Raw genomic sequence first — 13752 nt, forward strand, 5'->3', positions numbered from 1 at the left:
GATCCTTACAACTCTCTTATTGAAGATAATGGATTTCAGTTGCAAAGTATTTATTTTCTGCATGTTACACTAAAAGTATTTGAAGTGTAACCCTAGTAAATAATAAAGTTGAAAGTTGTTACTACAGGATGTAGTTTATTCCTTCATTATGTCCTGTGAAAGCTCAGTGTAGTCTGTGGACTCATCAACTCCAAAGTAGGAACACTGTGTTGCCTGTTCTTCCTTCTCATGTCTTTCCCATATAAACCTGTTAAGTTAAAATAAAGTTGGCCTATAATGTATTAGGGTTGGAGACATGAGTATAATCTCACGTTTAGCTTAATTTAAATATAGATGGTTATACATATGTAAACATGTATAGATATGTGTAGATATAGGGTTAGTATACACACATATTTCCATGATCTTTCAGCTCAGAGAATCTAAATGAAACAACACCTCAGTAGCAATGAGCACACTTAATGGCCAGAGTTTTATTTCCAATACCATTCTCCAATAACAGGATGCAGTGTTCCTTCAAGAAATGATTGATTCTAAGATTGGGGTATAAAATATACAAGATGAGCCTGCAGTATATTCTTGAGAAGGAAGGAAGGAAGGAAGGAAGGAAGGAAGGAAGGAAGGAAGGAAGGAAGGAAGGAAGGAAGAAAGGAAGGAAGGAAGGAAGGAAGGAAAGAAGGAAGGAAGAAAGGAAGGAAGGAAAGAAGGAAATATATGTCCTTTTAAAGCTGGAATAGTTTAATCAGGAAAATAAAGCAGTATTGGATTATAATCCAAAGTGTAAAATAAATATCCACGAGTTTCTGTTGATATAAATAAATAAATGGGGGTGGGAATAGACAAATTTTTCTTGCAGGTGAATTCCAAGTAATTTATGTAAATACTCCACCCAGAAGGAATTGAAGAAGTTGCTCTCCACTCCTTAAGATTGGACTGTGCATAGTGACTTTTTTCCAAGAAGTACAATATGGAAAGAGTAATAAAAAGAAAATAATATCTTATTATGGAGAAACATGACAAACACTAAATCAGCTAGGTGAACAAGTTTAACATCAGCAGTGATGGGTCATATTTATCACACATATCCCTGATATTAGGTAATGAAAAGAGACTTTACCATGGTGGTCCTCCTCCCCAAAACCCATAATCCCAGTGTAATCATGAGAACATCAGACAACTTTTAACTGAGGATCATTCTACAAATTATCTGACTGATACTTCTCAAAATCATCAAGGTCATCAAAAACAAGGAAAGTCTGAGAAAATATACAATCAAAATGAACCTAAGGAAACATGACAATTAAATGTTATGTGGTCTCCTGGATGGGATCCTAAAATCGGAAAAAGAACATTACATAAAAACAAAGGCAATCTGAATAATCTATGCATTCAGTGAATAATGATTCAGCTGGTAATGATTAATTAATATTACTCATCAGTTATAACAAACGCATCATACTATTGAGATATGTTAACAAAAACTGGGCAATGGGTATATGAGAACTCTGTATTCTCTTCTCAATTTTCCTATAAATCTAAATATATTCTAAAATTTAAATGTTTATCTTAAAAGTACTCTGTATCTTAGAAAACAACTAAATAAATTTTTTATACTAATAATAGTTTCAAAAGATGAAGTTAGCACATACTAACAGCTACCCATGCTGAGAAATACTAACTTTGGGAAACAACAACAAACACACAAACACACACAATATCACCTTCAAAATTAAATACTGTACATATTACCTAAATAAAATCATCATATTTTAGTTTTCCCCCAAACAGCTACAATACATTTCATTAAATGGGCAAATAAACATTTACATAAGTTCAACTGACAATTTTTACCCATTTCAGAGACTCCATAGAATTTTGTGTCAATAATATATGTATTTCAGGTTTATGGAAACAATTACATTAAAAGCATCTCTCAAAGATGACAGCTGTAAAAATCTGCATCTTACACAATTAGAGTGTTTCTCTTTCACAGGGAGTGAAATTCTCTCTGCAAGTATTTAGCTGCTTTTGACACTACTGTTAGAAAGTCAAGAAAATTAATACACATAAAAAGGAATAAAACAAGACCAAATACTCTAGCAGTTGGAATTTAAAACCCTGCAGAAGACTTGAATCCGTCCTTATCTTGACCCATGTTTTCCTCTAAGCTCAATTACGATATAAAGACAAGATGAAAAGACTTCAGTGCAGATGTATCGTGTTGTGTTAGCTGTGACTACATGTTACTATTTGATTTTGAGAAAATATATCCTTTAGTTCCTGGGTTGTCTCTAAACAACTAAAAAGAAATACTCATCAGAATTCTTGATTTGTCACCTTAGACAATGGACTCCCCAAGTTTATCCAAACTTTCAGACAATACTTCAATAATTACTATATTAACTCAGAATTTAAACAATTTGAACAACTTTACTGGTATACTATGAAATATGGTATTATAAAATAAACAATAGAAGTGGAAATAGGATTGGGTGTACTGGGGTGGAGTGGAGGAATAAGGAGGATAAAGATAAACAGAAAAACAGAGAAATATTTTTTTAAATGGAAAGTTGGAGAGATTTGCACTAACATCAAAGAAGCAAAGAGCAATAATAAATAAATACCACAAGATATAAACAGGTCACCTGTAGGGAATCTAGCACTGCAGTCAAGGTAATAGATCCTTGTAAAGATATAATGATATTTGATTACTATCTGGACATATAAATATTTGACTAAGACATTTAGATCATTTATTTCCATTAACTGTAAAACTTTCAATGGGCTGCTGAATATTGCAACGTAGCAATACATATATTCATTTTTAAGAATTGGTAAGAGAAAGAACAAAATTATTGCCACAAATGAAAGAAAAATTTAAGGGTGGAGAAGGTGATTTTAATAATTTGCAAATTTGGATGATAACTCTTTATGATAAAGATTCATTATCTTGCTTATAGAGAGTTTCATACCCTTCTAAAATGAGCACTCAGAATATAAAAAATACTTTCCAATAAACTCCAATCCTTTGAAAACTTTTGATGCATATAAAATAATTTGTGAATATAAGTAATATAATTTCTGCCAATGCACTCAAAATACGTTGACATGTTTTACTTGTTGTTTGTGATGATTTCCACAAAGATGACTGGGTAAATTCTTCTGACCTCCAGCCTCTGGGAAGTTTTCAAGGGGAGAAGAATATGTTCCTCCTTATTCTCCTGTTTAACCTCCAACTTATCCTGCAAATCACCAGGAGAGCTCCCAGTTATACTTTGGGGAACATTCAGTTCACTTTTCCTGAATGCAAGCCTATACAGTAGTTAAATGAAGGAAATGCTCTCTCTCTTCACATATGGGAAAACTGAGACCTGAAAAAAGGAAAGTGATTTGTCTAGAGGCCCAGGTAATGTCAGAGACAGAAGCCAATCACAACACCCTCTCTCATCTCAGTCGTCGTCATGAAGGCCTAGTGCCAAAAAGCTACTTTTCAGAGTCCTGCATCTATTAAGCAACCTGTTATTAAATCATCATTAGTAATAAATATCCTTAGTTTTTAATACCCAATTGTGTTTATTGGGATCGTTCTCCATCCATCTTGATTCAGAATGCTTTTAGTGCTGCTTCCTCCTGCAGGAAAATCTGTACATCCTGCTTTTTCTCCTGTAGGCTGGCGGAGGACAGTGCAGCAGCCAACACTCACAACCATCATTGGTGCATGGCTAAAGACCATGGCGATTTTACAGCATCTTGAACATTTCACATCCACAAAGTAGGAAATGGAGTGCTGCATCAGGCACTTCTTGTGTTTCCTCTCCTCTTTTTTTGAAGAAGGATGAAGAATTTCCTTTACAAGAGGCATATTCTCATGGGGAGATCATCACTGCCAGTAGGCGAAATATCCTTAATTTTTAAAAATCTTAATTACTCAAGACATGCGTGAAACACCAATGTCCCCAGAGGGAAAAGTGTGATGGTTTTTAAAACTACAGGTAAACAGCATATATAGACATAAAATATCTAGAGAGCAAAGCCAAAAATAGTAGTACCTTCATTAAAGTGACTAGTTGCCTCTTGAATAGCATCATGAATCCTTACAACCCTAAGAAAAGTAGATGTATTCTTTTCATCATTCAATATTTGTTAAGCACGAGGCATAATCTGTAGAAAAGAAAAAAAGGAAAACTAGGAAGAGAATTCTCTAGCTACATCTGTCTACTTTTTATTTAACAAATGTTCACAAAGCATTCACTATGTGTCTGGCACTGTTTTAAGGACCTACAAATATTTACAACAATTTAAACACCGTAAGATCTGTTGAGATAGGTGCTATAATTATCCCATTCTCAAATGAAGAAAGCAGGCACAGGGAGGTTACTTGCCCAAGGTCACACCAATAGAAAGTGGCAGAACAGGATTCAATTCCAGGGAATCTGCTTCCAGAATCCATGTACAGAATTGCAGCTCTGTGCTACCTTTGTTGAGTAGTTTAATTACTATTAAAGCAACTACTCTCTTCAAAGTTTTGAAGAGCTTTGCTGGGTGATTGTGGCTATAGGTAAAAAATTTGGATGAAGCACTTACTGAGGTCCCATCAAACTCTTAGCTATGTGCTGTGAGTAATAATTTCACAATAGAATAAATATTTTATTAATTTTAAGACAGTAGATCATTATAATCTGGAGATTGACTAATACCAGTTTAGTCAAATACCTGACAGTCTCTGCTTGTTAAATTCTTCCCTTGTTCTCTCTGCTCTTTCTCTGAGACATTTGAAAATTCACCTGCAATAGTCCATCAATATATTTACTGAATTACGGCTATGGGCAAGGCACAAAGCTATGTATTATGGGAGATTTTTACCAGAGAGAGGGCTTTTTCTCCCCTTGATGCTTATAATCTAGTTAAGATGGTAACAGATTTCCCTGAATAAGCAATTAACAAAGCAGTAAATAATAAATGTTGAAAGAGTGTTACAGACAATAAGTACTCTGAGGAAGTTAGAGATGTGTTTCTTTCTGCTTCAATAATTCCTTATACATACTCTTATCAGAGCAATTATCAAGTATAATTATTCACTTGCTGAAGCTAATTTACCTGCTTGTCTCTTCTACTAGAATGTAAGCCTCTTGAGGACAAGAATGCAGTTTTATTCATCATTGTTTCCTTGATGTTTAGCACAGTGTTTGGTATTCAATAGATACTTAATATATACTTGATGAATGAATGAATGCATGAAGAAATAAATAAATGTTTCCTAGAGGCAGGCATTTCTTTTGTGGCCAGTGCAGTAGAATGGTAAATCCCTGGAGTCAGGCTGTGTTGGTTTGAACCTAAGCACTGCTTTTGAAAAGTTGTGTGATTCTGAAAAATTTACCTGATTTCTCTGCATTTCATTTTGCTCATTAGTAAAATGAAAATAATAGTACCTTTCTTCAGCAGCTAATTTGGCTATGGAACAAATTACCCCAAAAGCTAATGACTTGAAACAGCAGCCATTGATTTAACTCAGGGTTCTGTGGATCAGTCATTTGGAGTGTGTTGGTTCTCCTGTCTCAGCTGGGCTCATTCACGCATCAGAGTTCAGCTATTGGGCAATCTGGGGAATGTTTTGTCCATGTGATGTGTCATCTTCTACCAGGCTAGCCTGGGCTTCATCACATGACATCTGGCAGGCCTCTAAGAGGGAGAGTTGAAACACACAAGGCCTCTTGAGGCTTAGACTCAGAATTGGCACAAGGTCGCTTCTGGGGCACATTCCATTGGTCAAAGCAAGTTACAAGGCCAGCTCACATTCAAGGATTGGGTAAGTCGAATCCACTCTTGATGAGAGGAGCAGCAAAGCCACATTATAATGTGGTATGTATACCAGGAAGGGTGGAGACATTGAGCTATTTTTGCAATCTGCCATACTCTTTCATAGGATTAGCAAGAGGATTAAGAACATAAAACATTTAAAGGACTTAGAACAGTGTCCACCACGCAGTAATAAACCCAATGAGTAGTAGCCATTGTTATTCTGTTGGAGGTTGCCAGGAAAGGTTTTATAGTGGAAAGAAATCTGAGTTTACTCTTGAGAGGTAAGTGGGATTTCTATTTGTAGAGAACGAAGGCCTCTCAAAAGGACACAGCCTAACAATAGGTGCTGTGGTTTAACAGTGGAGCGTGTCCAGAACAGGCTGCCCAGAGGAGCTAGAGCTAAACACTGGGAACCTAGAATGCCAGCCACAGAGTTGGGCTTGACAGCAGAGCAATATCAAACCATTGGCTTTTGCCTAACTGTTAGCCAATAGCACTATTTCTTATTGTTATTTCAGATGCTGTGTTCTTTAATAAGCTTCTCAGTGCTGATGGTTCTGTGGTATCTTTGACCCATCTACTCGATTAAAAAAATAAATAAATAAATAACTAGAAATCTGTGAGTTGTGTCTGGATTTTGCTGCTCCCTAACTTTGAAGGAGCTATGTGGTCCTTCTTTACTCAATTTTATTCCAAGTGTAAAATGGAATAATTTCTTGCTTTATCCATCCATTCCACAATAATGGTAATCTTAAAGGTCAGATCACATTGAAGTAGTGTTTACTATCCAAAAGACACAGGGGAGACCAGGCTCTGATGTTTATGCAATTTGATGATAACTCATAAATCCCAAGCAGAAAAGTCAAGAATAAGGAAAATAAAGTTTCAGTGTGGCTGCACCTATATGTCAAGCAGCAAAACATTTCTAGAACTGCTCTAAAGATAATCTTCAGCGCCTCCAGTCCAGTGAGACGATCCTGAGCAACTGGAGCCACTGATAGGCCTGGATCTCTGCCACCTTGAAGGCTGACCAGACCACTAGAAGCTAATGGCAGCTCTAGTAGACTGCTCAGTGGCTATGGTTTCAGAATCTTTCCATTGTACATGGTTTAAATGCAAATTCACTAATGAATAATTTTGATAATTCTATGGAAGTATGAAGATGATTTGCATTAGGCGACTACACAATCATATTTAATTTTTTTAAAAAAAGACAATTCTGGCTCTTCTTATGCCATGTGAAATCCATCCTGCTGAGTGCTCCTGACTAGTCACGTCCTTCCTGCCATTTTAAAAACAATAGTGGCAGAGATGCAAGCTGCTGATAGTGCTCAGCAGGACAGATCAAACACACAGATGCAATTTCTGTATGTTGAACACTGAAGTAGGATAAAATTCAAATACTTACAATCGCTTAGTAGCTAGCATCTGATTGCTGCAAATTGAATCTTTCATAACGAGATTTATTGTAAATAGTGTCATCTCATTTGTGAGTTCTGCAATAATTTCAGTCAAAGCCAGTATAAGATACTGGAGGTGTGAGATTTATAGGACATATATGCTAGTTTATGCACAGATTATGAAGAGACGTTTTATTGATATTCTTTTTTAATTGCTTAGAAAATAACCAGAATTGTATTTTTTTCTGAAATTTAAACATTATCAGATAACTTTAGAATGCAGAAGAAAATGTTTTTATCCACTTCAACAGACATTTTTGGAATTGCCAGCTCCCAATCCCATTCTCTTCCCCTTCAACCCTAGTTGTTAAATAAGCATTAACATTATAGTAGCTAATATGTTTGAAATGTGGCTTTTATATTATTTGGAAGCAATAAAGAGCCTGGTAATCATAATTCGTGACCAATATATCCTATCCATAGAAAAATAGAAATTTGAAACTAAGCTATTTTGAGGCCTACGAACATAATTTCTTTCATGATAAAACAGGAAGGTGGCCATAATTTAAGTGATCAAATACTATTATTGCCTTTGGGCTTAGTTCCAAATACTTCATGAGAAGTCCATAAAAGATCAACATCAAAAGCATAAATAAAAATTGCACTTTACATGTATGAGAGTTTTATGACACTCCACATACTTAATAGCTTTAATTGCTAGCGACACAGAACTCCAAAAATGTTCTACCTTAGAGTCACATGATCTTCCTGTTCAACACCCAAACAAGGGAAATTAAAAAAAAAAAATCAAAACAAATTATAGGGCCGGGAGAATTGGATAATCTGTTCTCTTTCCTCTGCCCTAAACAACAACAGCAAAATTCTTTTATATGATTTAATCATGTACTGGGGCATTTCCATTATAAACATAAATATGAGAATGCAGCATCTCAACAGGATCTGAATAAAGAAGTCTTACTCTCAGATAATCTAGAACCTTGACAAAAAAAGGTGGGGGGCTTTTGTGAGGGTTAAATGTTTCAGTTTGATCCTTCTTCATTTATTTAAGAGTGAATATCCCATGTGCATGTTAACATTATCATTGTAAATGGGGAATCTCTATTTCTGAACCTCAGAATTGTTAGTTTTCCTCCCTTGCCTAAGCAGGTGTCTTTCCATCTCTCACAAATCAAAGAGATGATGGGGGGTGTGAATAGATGTCTTGCAGGGGTGCCCTGATATGTATTTTAATAAGTTTACTCATCAGAGCACATATAAATTAGAATGAATCATATTCATATATTTAATAGCAAACAAAGCTCAATTTAGCTCATGTCCAGTTTTCTTCGCGTTCATTTTACTTAAGGGCATGCCTTCCTTTTTCTGCTTCTTTTTTTCTTTCTTTCTTGGACACCTCCAACCCCCATTGATGACCGAAATGCAGGGCTATAAATGTAAGGGTGCAATACATCATGAGATAAGTCTGGAGAACATGTCCTCTACCAAAATGCACATGAATCTCTAGTACAGCTAAAATTCCAGAAACATGCTGGGGTTCCTTTTGCATGGTAAGCAGGGTCAAAAATGTGAGCACTAGGTGGTTGCCCTTATATATCAGATGAGTTCCAAAGTTGAAAGGTTACATTTGTGAAATTGCAGCTGGGTTTCCTAGCACTTGATTCTACCTCCTGCAAAATAAACACTCCTAATTGAAATACAAATCCAACAATATGATAATCTTTCAGTAAAAAAAAAAAAAATGTGACTTCTGCACCCTTATCTGTTGAAGAGCTGACAGAGAAGTTCAGAGGCAGTTGTTTCACCAGACAAAATGATAGAGAAAATATGTTTTCAAATAAGATCATAAACCTTGCATAGTGCTTTATGGGAAGCAAATGTAAAGCAAAGGGCTGTCCTCTATTCTGTCTACCAGCTCTACTCCCACCACCCTGGTGTGTATCCTCAGCCACTCACCTTTTAGGCAAGGGCTAGTATCTTCTAGATCAGACCCAAATCCCAAATAACAAAACAGAATAAAGTGATATCTTAGCATACTTTGAGATCAGACTGTTTCTGCATTTCATAGTGCTGGGGGTGAGGGGGAGGTGTGGGGGGAAGGGAAAAGCAGCATACCAATGTAGTGAAATCTGGAAACAACAGCATATATACAGACACAAAAAAAGTTTGCATATTGCACAGAGCGCTTGAAGATCATAAATCTATGCATGAGAAAGATGTAGTGGAAATTTTGGGGGGGATTAGAGTTTATTTTTGTCATCTCTGTGAGACAGCTACTCATTCATCCAGATCACAGCTAAGAAAAAAGCTGGTCACAGAAATTAGCAGTTTCAGCTCAGCAGCGAAGTCGCCAGCCTGTGAAGGCAGAGAGAAATTGACTAATTAGCAATGCGCACTAAAACTTGACGGTTCTTTATAGAGAGAGAGAAGAGAGAGGGAGAGAGAGGGAGAGGGAGGGAGGGGGGGCTCGCTTTTTCCCCTTCTTTCTTCCAAAGATGTTTGAAATCGCAGTCATTTACGCTCGACAATTTTTACAATAGCCTTGAGCCATAATTTTGCGAGTCTCTCCAGCATCCATCCCCCTGTATGGTCTCTCTCTACCGGCCAAGCACGACCGTTTCTCTCCCCAACCGTGGATTTCCTATTACTCTCGTTACGACTCACTGAGCCCCAGGCCCAAGGATAATGATGTGTTGTTTCTTGGTAGCATAATTTGTCACACGTACATTTTTTCTTCTTCTTCTCTTGCAGAAAGCTCTGCTCCCTCTCTCTCTCCCTCTCTCTTTCTCTCTTTTCTCCCTCTCCTACATTTTCTTGCTGTTGCTAATTCATGGTGATCAAATGATGTACGACAAAATAAATTGTAAAGAGTGACTGCCTGGAGTTGGGAACCAGAAGGTGTTTTCCCCCTCCCAAGGAGAGAGCAAACCTTTAAAAAGGAAGGACAATTGATTTTTGGGGGGAGCTTAAGTGAGCCTTGACTTTGCAGCTGGTTGAGAGCAGGTAAGTTTCTGGCCTTGTGTCTGCCTTGTGTGTATTTTGTTCTGTCTTTTGGGTTGTTGTAGGGGGAAGGGCCGGGGAGGGAGTCTTTCAGAGGTGTTGGGGGGGTAGTTGTATGGCAAACGCTCATAAAGAATAAAACTCCTATTGCAAGAAATAAGCAGATGAGGAGGAAAGGCAAGGGAGGAGAACAAGAAGGAAGGGGAATAGGAAAAGATGGGGGGGGGGGGGAGACAACGAAGCGGAGAGAGCTAGAGAGAGGTATGACCGGGTCCTCTTAAAGGGAGAGAGACTCTAAGATGTTTCAGGCAAGCCAGAGCTTTGGGGGCGGGCGTGGGGGTGCTGCCGAGGGAGGGAGCGCGAGGGAGGGTAGGGTCCACCTGGAACGGGATGGTAAAGTGAGTGGAAAGGAGCTCAGTCCGGTATAAATAGGAAGCCGGCGATCCAGGACCGGCGCCAGGCAGGGCAGAGTGAGCCGCAGTGGAAGGGGCAGGTCCGGCGGGATCCCTCTGAGCCGGGAGGCGGCGGCGGCGGCGGCTCTCCCGGGCGGGCGGACGGGCGGGTGCGCGGGCGGGATGCGAGCAGAGGGTCCCTTTCTGCTCAGCCCTGGAAGGTGCAATTACAGGTTAAGGACCGGGCGTATCGATTTCGCCTCGCCTCCCCCACCCTGCCCTCCTCCGCCTAGATGCCGGCGGCTCAGACTTTTTACAGAAGTAGTTCCAGGGCCCGGGGAGTGGGGGTGCCCGAGTGGGGGGCCGCTGGGGGCTCTACCGAGGGGGTCAGAAAGCAGCTGCGGCTGCCGACCACGATGCTGGGTGGGGCGCAGAGACCCCGCACCCCACTGCGCCCCCGCCCCCCGACTCGTTCCACAGCCCCCACCCCTCCCCCCAACACCTGCCTTCTAACTTGAACTTCTCATAGTTACTGGAGTTAAAGCGACTGCGCCTGGTGCCCGGGAGAGAAAACCGTGCACACGAATCCCTCCCGGCCTCCCGGCCTCCCGGCTCCCGCTCCAAACGCGTCCTCGCAGCCCCACTTCCTCCCCTTGGGTCCTCGGTGCTGCCCCGCACTGGAAGGGGAGATAGATGCCCGAACTTCCGCGCTTTGAAATGAGCGAGACGGGGGAAAGGGGGCCACCGGGTGGGGGTGGGGGTGGTGGAAGGATTCTCCTGCCAGGTTTAAAGGCGTCTCTGAAAAATTAGCCAAACTGAGTGGTGACGGGGAAGCCAACAGTTTGCGAAGCAGGGAAGCGGGCAGGGCCAGGGTGAGGGAAATGAGCTCGAATTGATAAGGACAGCTCCCGCCTCTGCCGAGTCCACTGAGCGGGTCCTCACCGCGCTCCGCTGCACTTTCCCGGGAGAAGAAAGGGCTTTATCTCCTCCCTCAGACTACTAGCCTAGGAGTTTCTCGGGGCAGCATGGATAATCGAAGGGGGTCCCAGCTTTTGGAGAGCTAAGATTCGCCCACCCCGCACGCTTGCCGGGCCCCTGTTCCTACCCCCTCCCCCAAACTGGGCCAACTGCGAAAAGCAAAGCTTCGGGCATAAGTTGACCTGAAACCTTCACCGTCGGTCGCCTCTGCGCTTTCAGGGCACCCCCGGCTCCCCACTCCCCAGCCTTTCCCTTCATCCGGCCCGGCATGGACACGAGCCCACGAGGTGCCTCGGCCTCAGCCGCCACTTTGCCGTCGCTGCTGCCACTGCTGTTGCTGCCAACAGCTGAGGTGGTTTTAGGAAAGTGAGGTACGAAGTGTGTGGGAGGTGGCGAGAGGAGTCGCAGGGAGCAGAACCGGCGCCGGGACCCCAGACAGGGCCCTTCTGGTGGCGCTCACGGATCCAGCGTCTTCGGACTTTCCTCCTAGGGTCGGGGTCCGGAGCGCGCCAGGAGGGAGCCAAGCTGAGCCTTGTTTCTTGTTCTTCGCCCTCCCCTCCCCTCCACACCCTTCCCCACCCCGACCACACCCCACCCCATCCACCACCCTGCTCCCCTCCCTCCCATCCCCCACCCCTGTCTGCCAGGTTGGAGGAGGGTTTAAAGCCAGGTGCACAGAGTCAGCTCGCCATGTCCAGATCCGGGGACAGGACTTCCACCTTCGACCCCAGCCACAGCGACAACCTGCTGCACGGCCTCAACCTGCTGTGGAGGAAGCAGCTGTTTTGCGACGTGACCCTGACGGCCCAGGGCCAGCAGTTCCACTGCCACAAGGCCGTGCTGGCCTCCTGCTCGCAGTACTTCCGATCGCTCTTCTCCAGCCACCCCCCTCTCGGGGGAGGGGTCGGCGGCCAGGACGGCCTGGGGGCCCCCAAGGACCAGCAGCAGCCGCCGCAGCAGCAGCAGCCGTCACAGCAGCAGCAGCCGCCGCCGCAGGAAGAGCCCGGGACTCCTTCTTCCTCCCCCGACGACAAGCTGCTGACCAGTCCCCGGGCCATCAACAACCTGGTGCTGCAGGGCTGCTCGTCCATCGGGCTGCGCTTGGTGCTCGAGTACCTCTACACGGCCAATGTGACCCTGTCCCTGGACACGGTGGAGGAGGTGCTGTCGGTCAGCAAGATCCTGCACATCCCCCAGGTCACCAAGCTCTGCGTGCAGTTCCTCAACGACCAGATCTCGGTGCAGAACTACAAGCAGGTGTGCAAGATCGCCGCGCTGCACGGCCTGGAGGAGACCAAGAAGCTGGCCAACAAGTACCTGGTGGAGGATGTGCTGCTGCTCAACTTCGAGGAGATGCGCGCCCTGCTGGACTCGCTGCCGCCCCCCGTGGAGTCGGAGCTGGCGCTCTTCCAGATGTCCGTGCTGTGGCTGGAGCACGACCGCGAGACCCGCATGCAGTACGCGCCTGACCTCATGAAGCGCCTCCGCTTCGCGCTGATCCCGGCCCCGGAGCTGGTGGAGCGGGTCCAGTCAGTGGATTTCATGCGAACCGACCCGGTCTGCCAGAAGCTGCTGCTGGACGCCATGAACTACCACCTGATGCCCTTCAGGCAGCACTGCAGGCAGAGCCTGGCCAGCAGGTAGGAGACAACAAAGAGGAGGGCGGGGGTGGCGGGGGTGGGGGGGGAGAGCCAGAGAGGCCGGAGGGAGGGGAGGGGGCAGAGAGGAGGGGAGAGATGGGTGGGCTGGGCGGGTGGCTCTGGCAGGATGAAAACAAACGCAAACAATTCAGAGTGTGTGGGGAAAGTTGATTTCAGAGTCCCTGAAAGGTCAATAGGGAACTGGCCTAACAGCATCCCTGAGCGCTCCAAAGCCGAGGTTCTAGATATCTCCAGAGTGTAAACATGGGAACTGTGGACTCAGACTGAAATTGACAGGCAGGTGGGGCCAAGGGCCAGGAGAGTTGGAAGTGTAGCTTTGGCAGTCTCTCTAAGCCAGTTCTACCTACAAATCTCAAGATGGGCTTGTTCTAGAAAAGGGATCCTGTGGTGAGGAATGCCCACTCCACCCCTCTTCAGTTCTGCCTTGGGTGAGCAGAAGAGCCCAGGCGATGCTTGCAAAGGAAGGCTTTCATGGTCTTGCTGTCACACACTCAAGTTGTTTCT

At 43.2% G+C, this 13752-nt stretch overlaps 2 protein-coding genes across 4 annotated transcripts in view; one reads left to right on the forward strand and one right to left on the reverse strand.

Annotated features, from left to right (window-relative positions):
• Positions 1 to 7379: 7379 nt before the first annotated feature.
• LOC102118545 (uncharacterized) lies at positions 7380 to 13207 on the reverse strand. Of its 2 annotated transcripts, none has more exons than XM_065533944.2 (4): positions 12905 to 13207; positions 11770 to 12730; positions 10598 to 10823; positions 7380 to 8645 (listed from the first exon to the last, which is right to left on the reverse strand). In XM_065533944.2, the coding sequence occupies exons 2-4, from the start codon at positions 11855 to 11857 to the stop codon at positions 8561 to 8563; spliced, it is 399 nt and encodes a 132-aa protein (XP_065390016.1). In that variant the 5' UTR covers positions 11858 to 12730; positions 12905 to 13207; the 3' UTR covers positions 7380 to 8560. The 2 variants fall into 2 exon arrangements, with proteins under 2 accessions (XP_065390016.1, XP_065390017.1); XM_065533945.2 differs by lacking the exon at positions 7380 to 8645 and adding an exon at positions 9446 to 9572.
• Positions 12275 to 13752, forward strand: part of KLHL14 (kelch like family member 14) — a 99729-nt gene continuing 98251 nt past the window's right edge. For both annotated transcript variants that reach the window (XR_012427209.1, XM_015440062.4), the window contains exon 1: positions 12275 to 13227. Coding sequence is in view for 1 of the 2 variants with exons in the window: in XM_015440062.4 (XP_015295548.1) it covers positions 12278 to 13227 (950 nt within the window). In the remaining variant the exon portion in view is untranslated. The remainder of the gene's footprint in view (positions 13228 to 13752) is intronic.

This window comes from Macaca fascicularis, chromosome 18 (assembly GCF_037993035.2).
Source record: "Macaca fascicularis isolate 582-1 chromosome 18, T2T-MFA8v1.1".
NCBI lineage: Eukaryota > Metazoa > Chordata > Mammalia > Primates > Cercopithecidae > Macaca > Macaca fascicularis.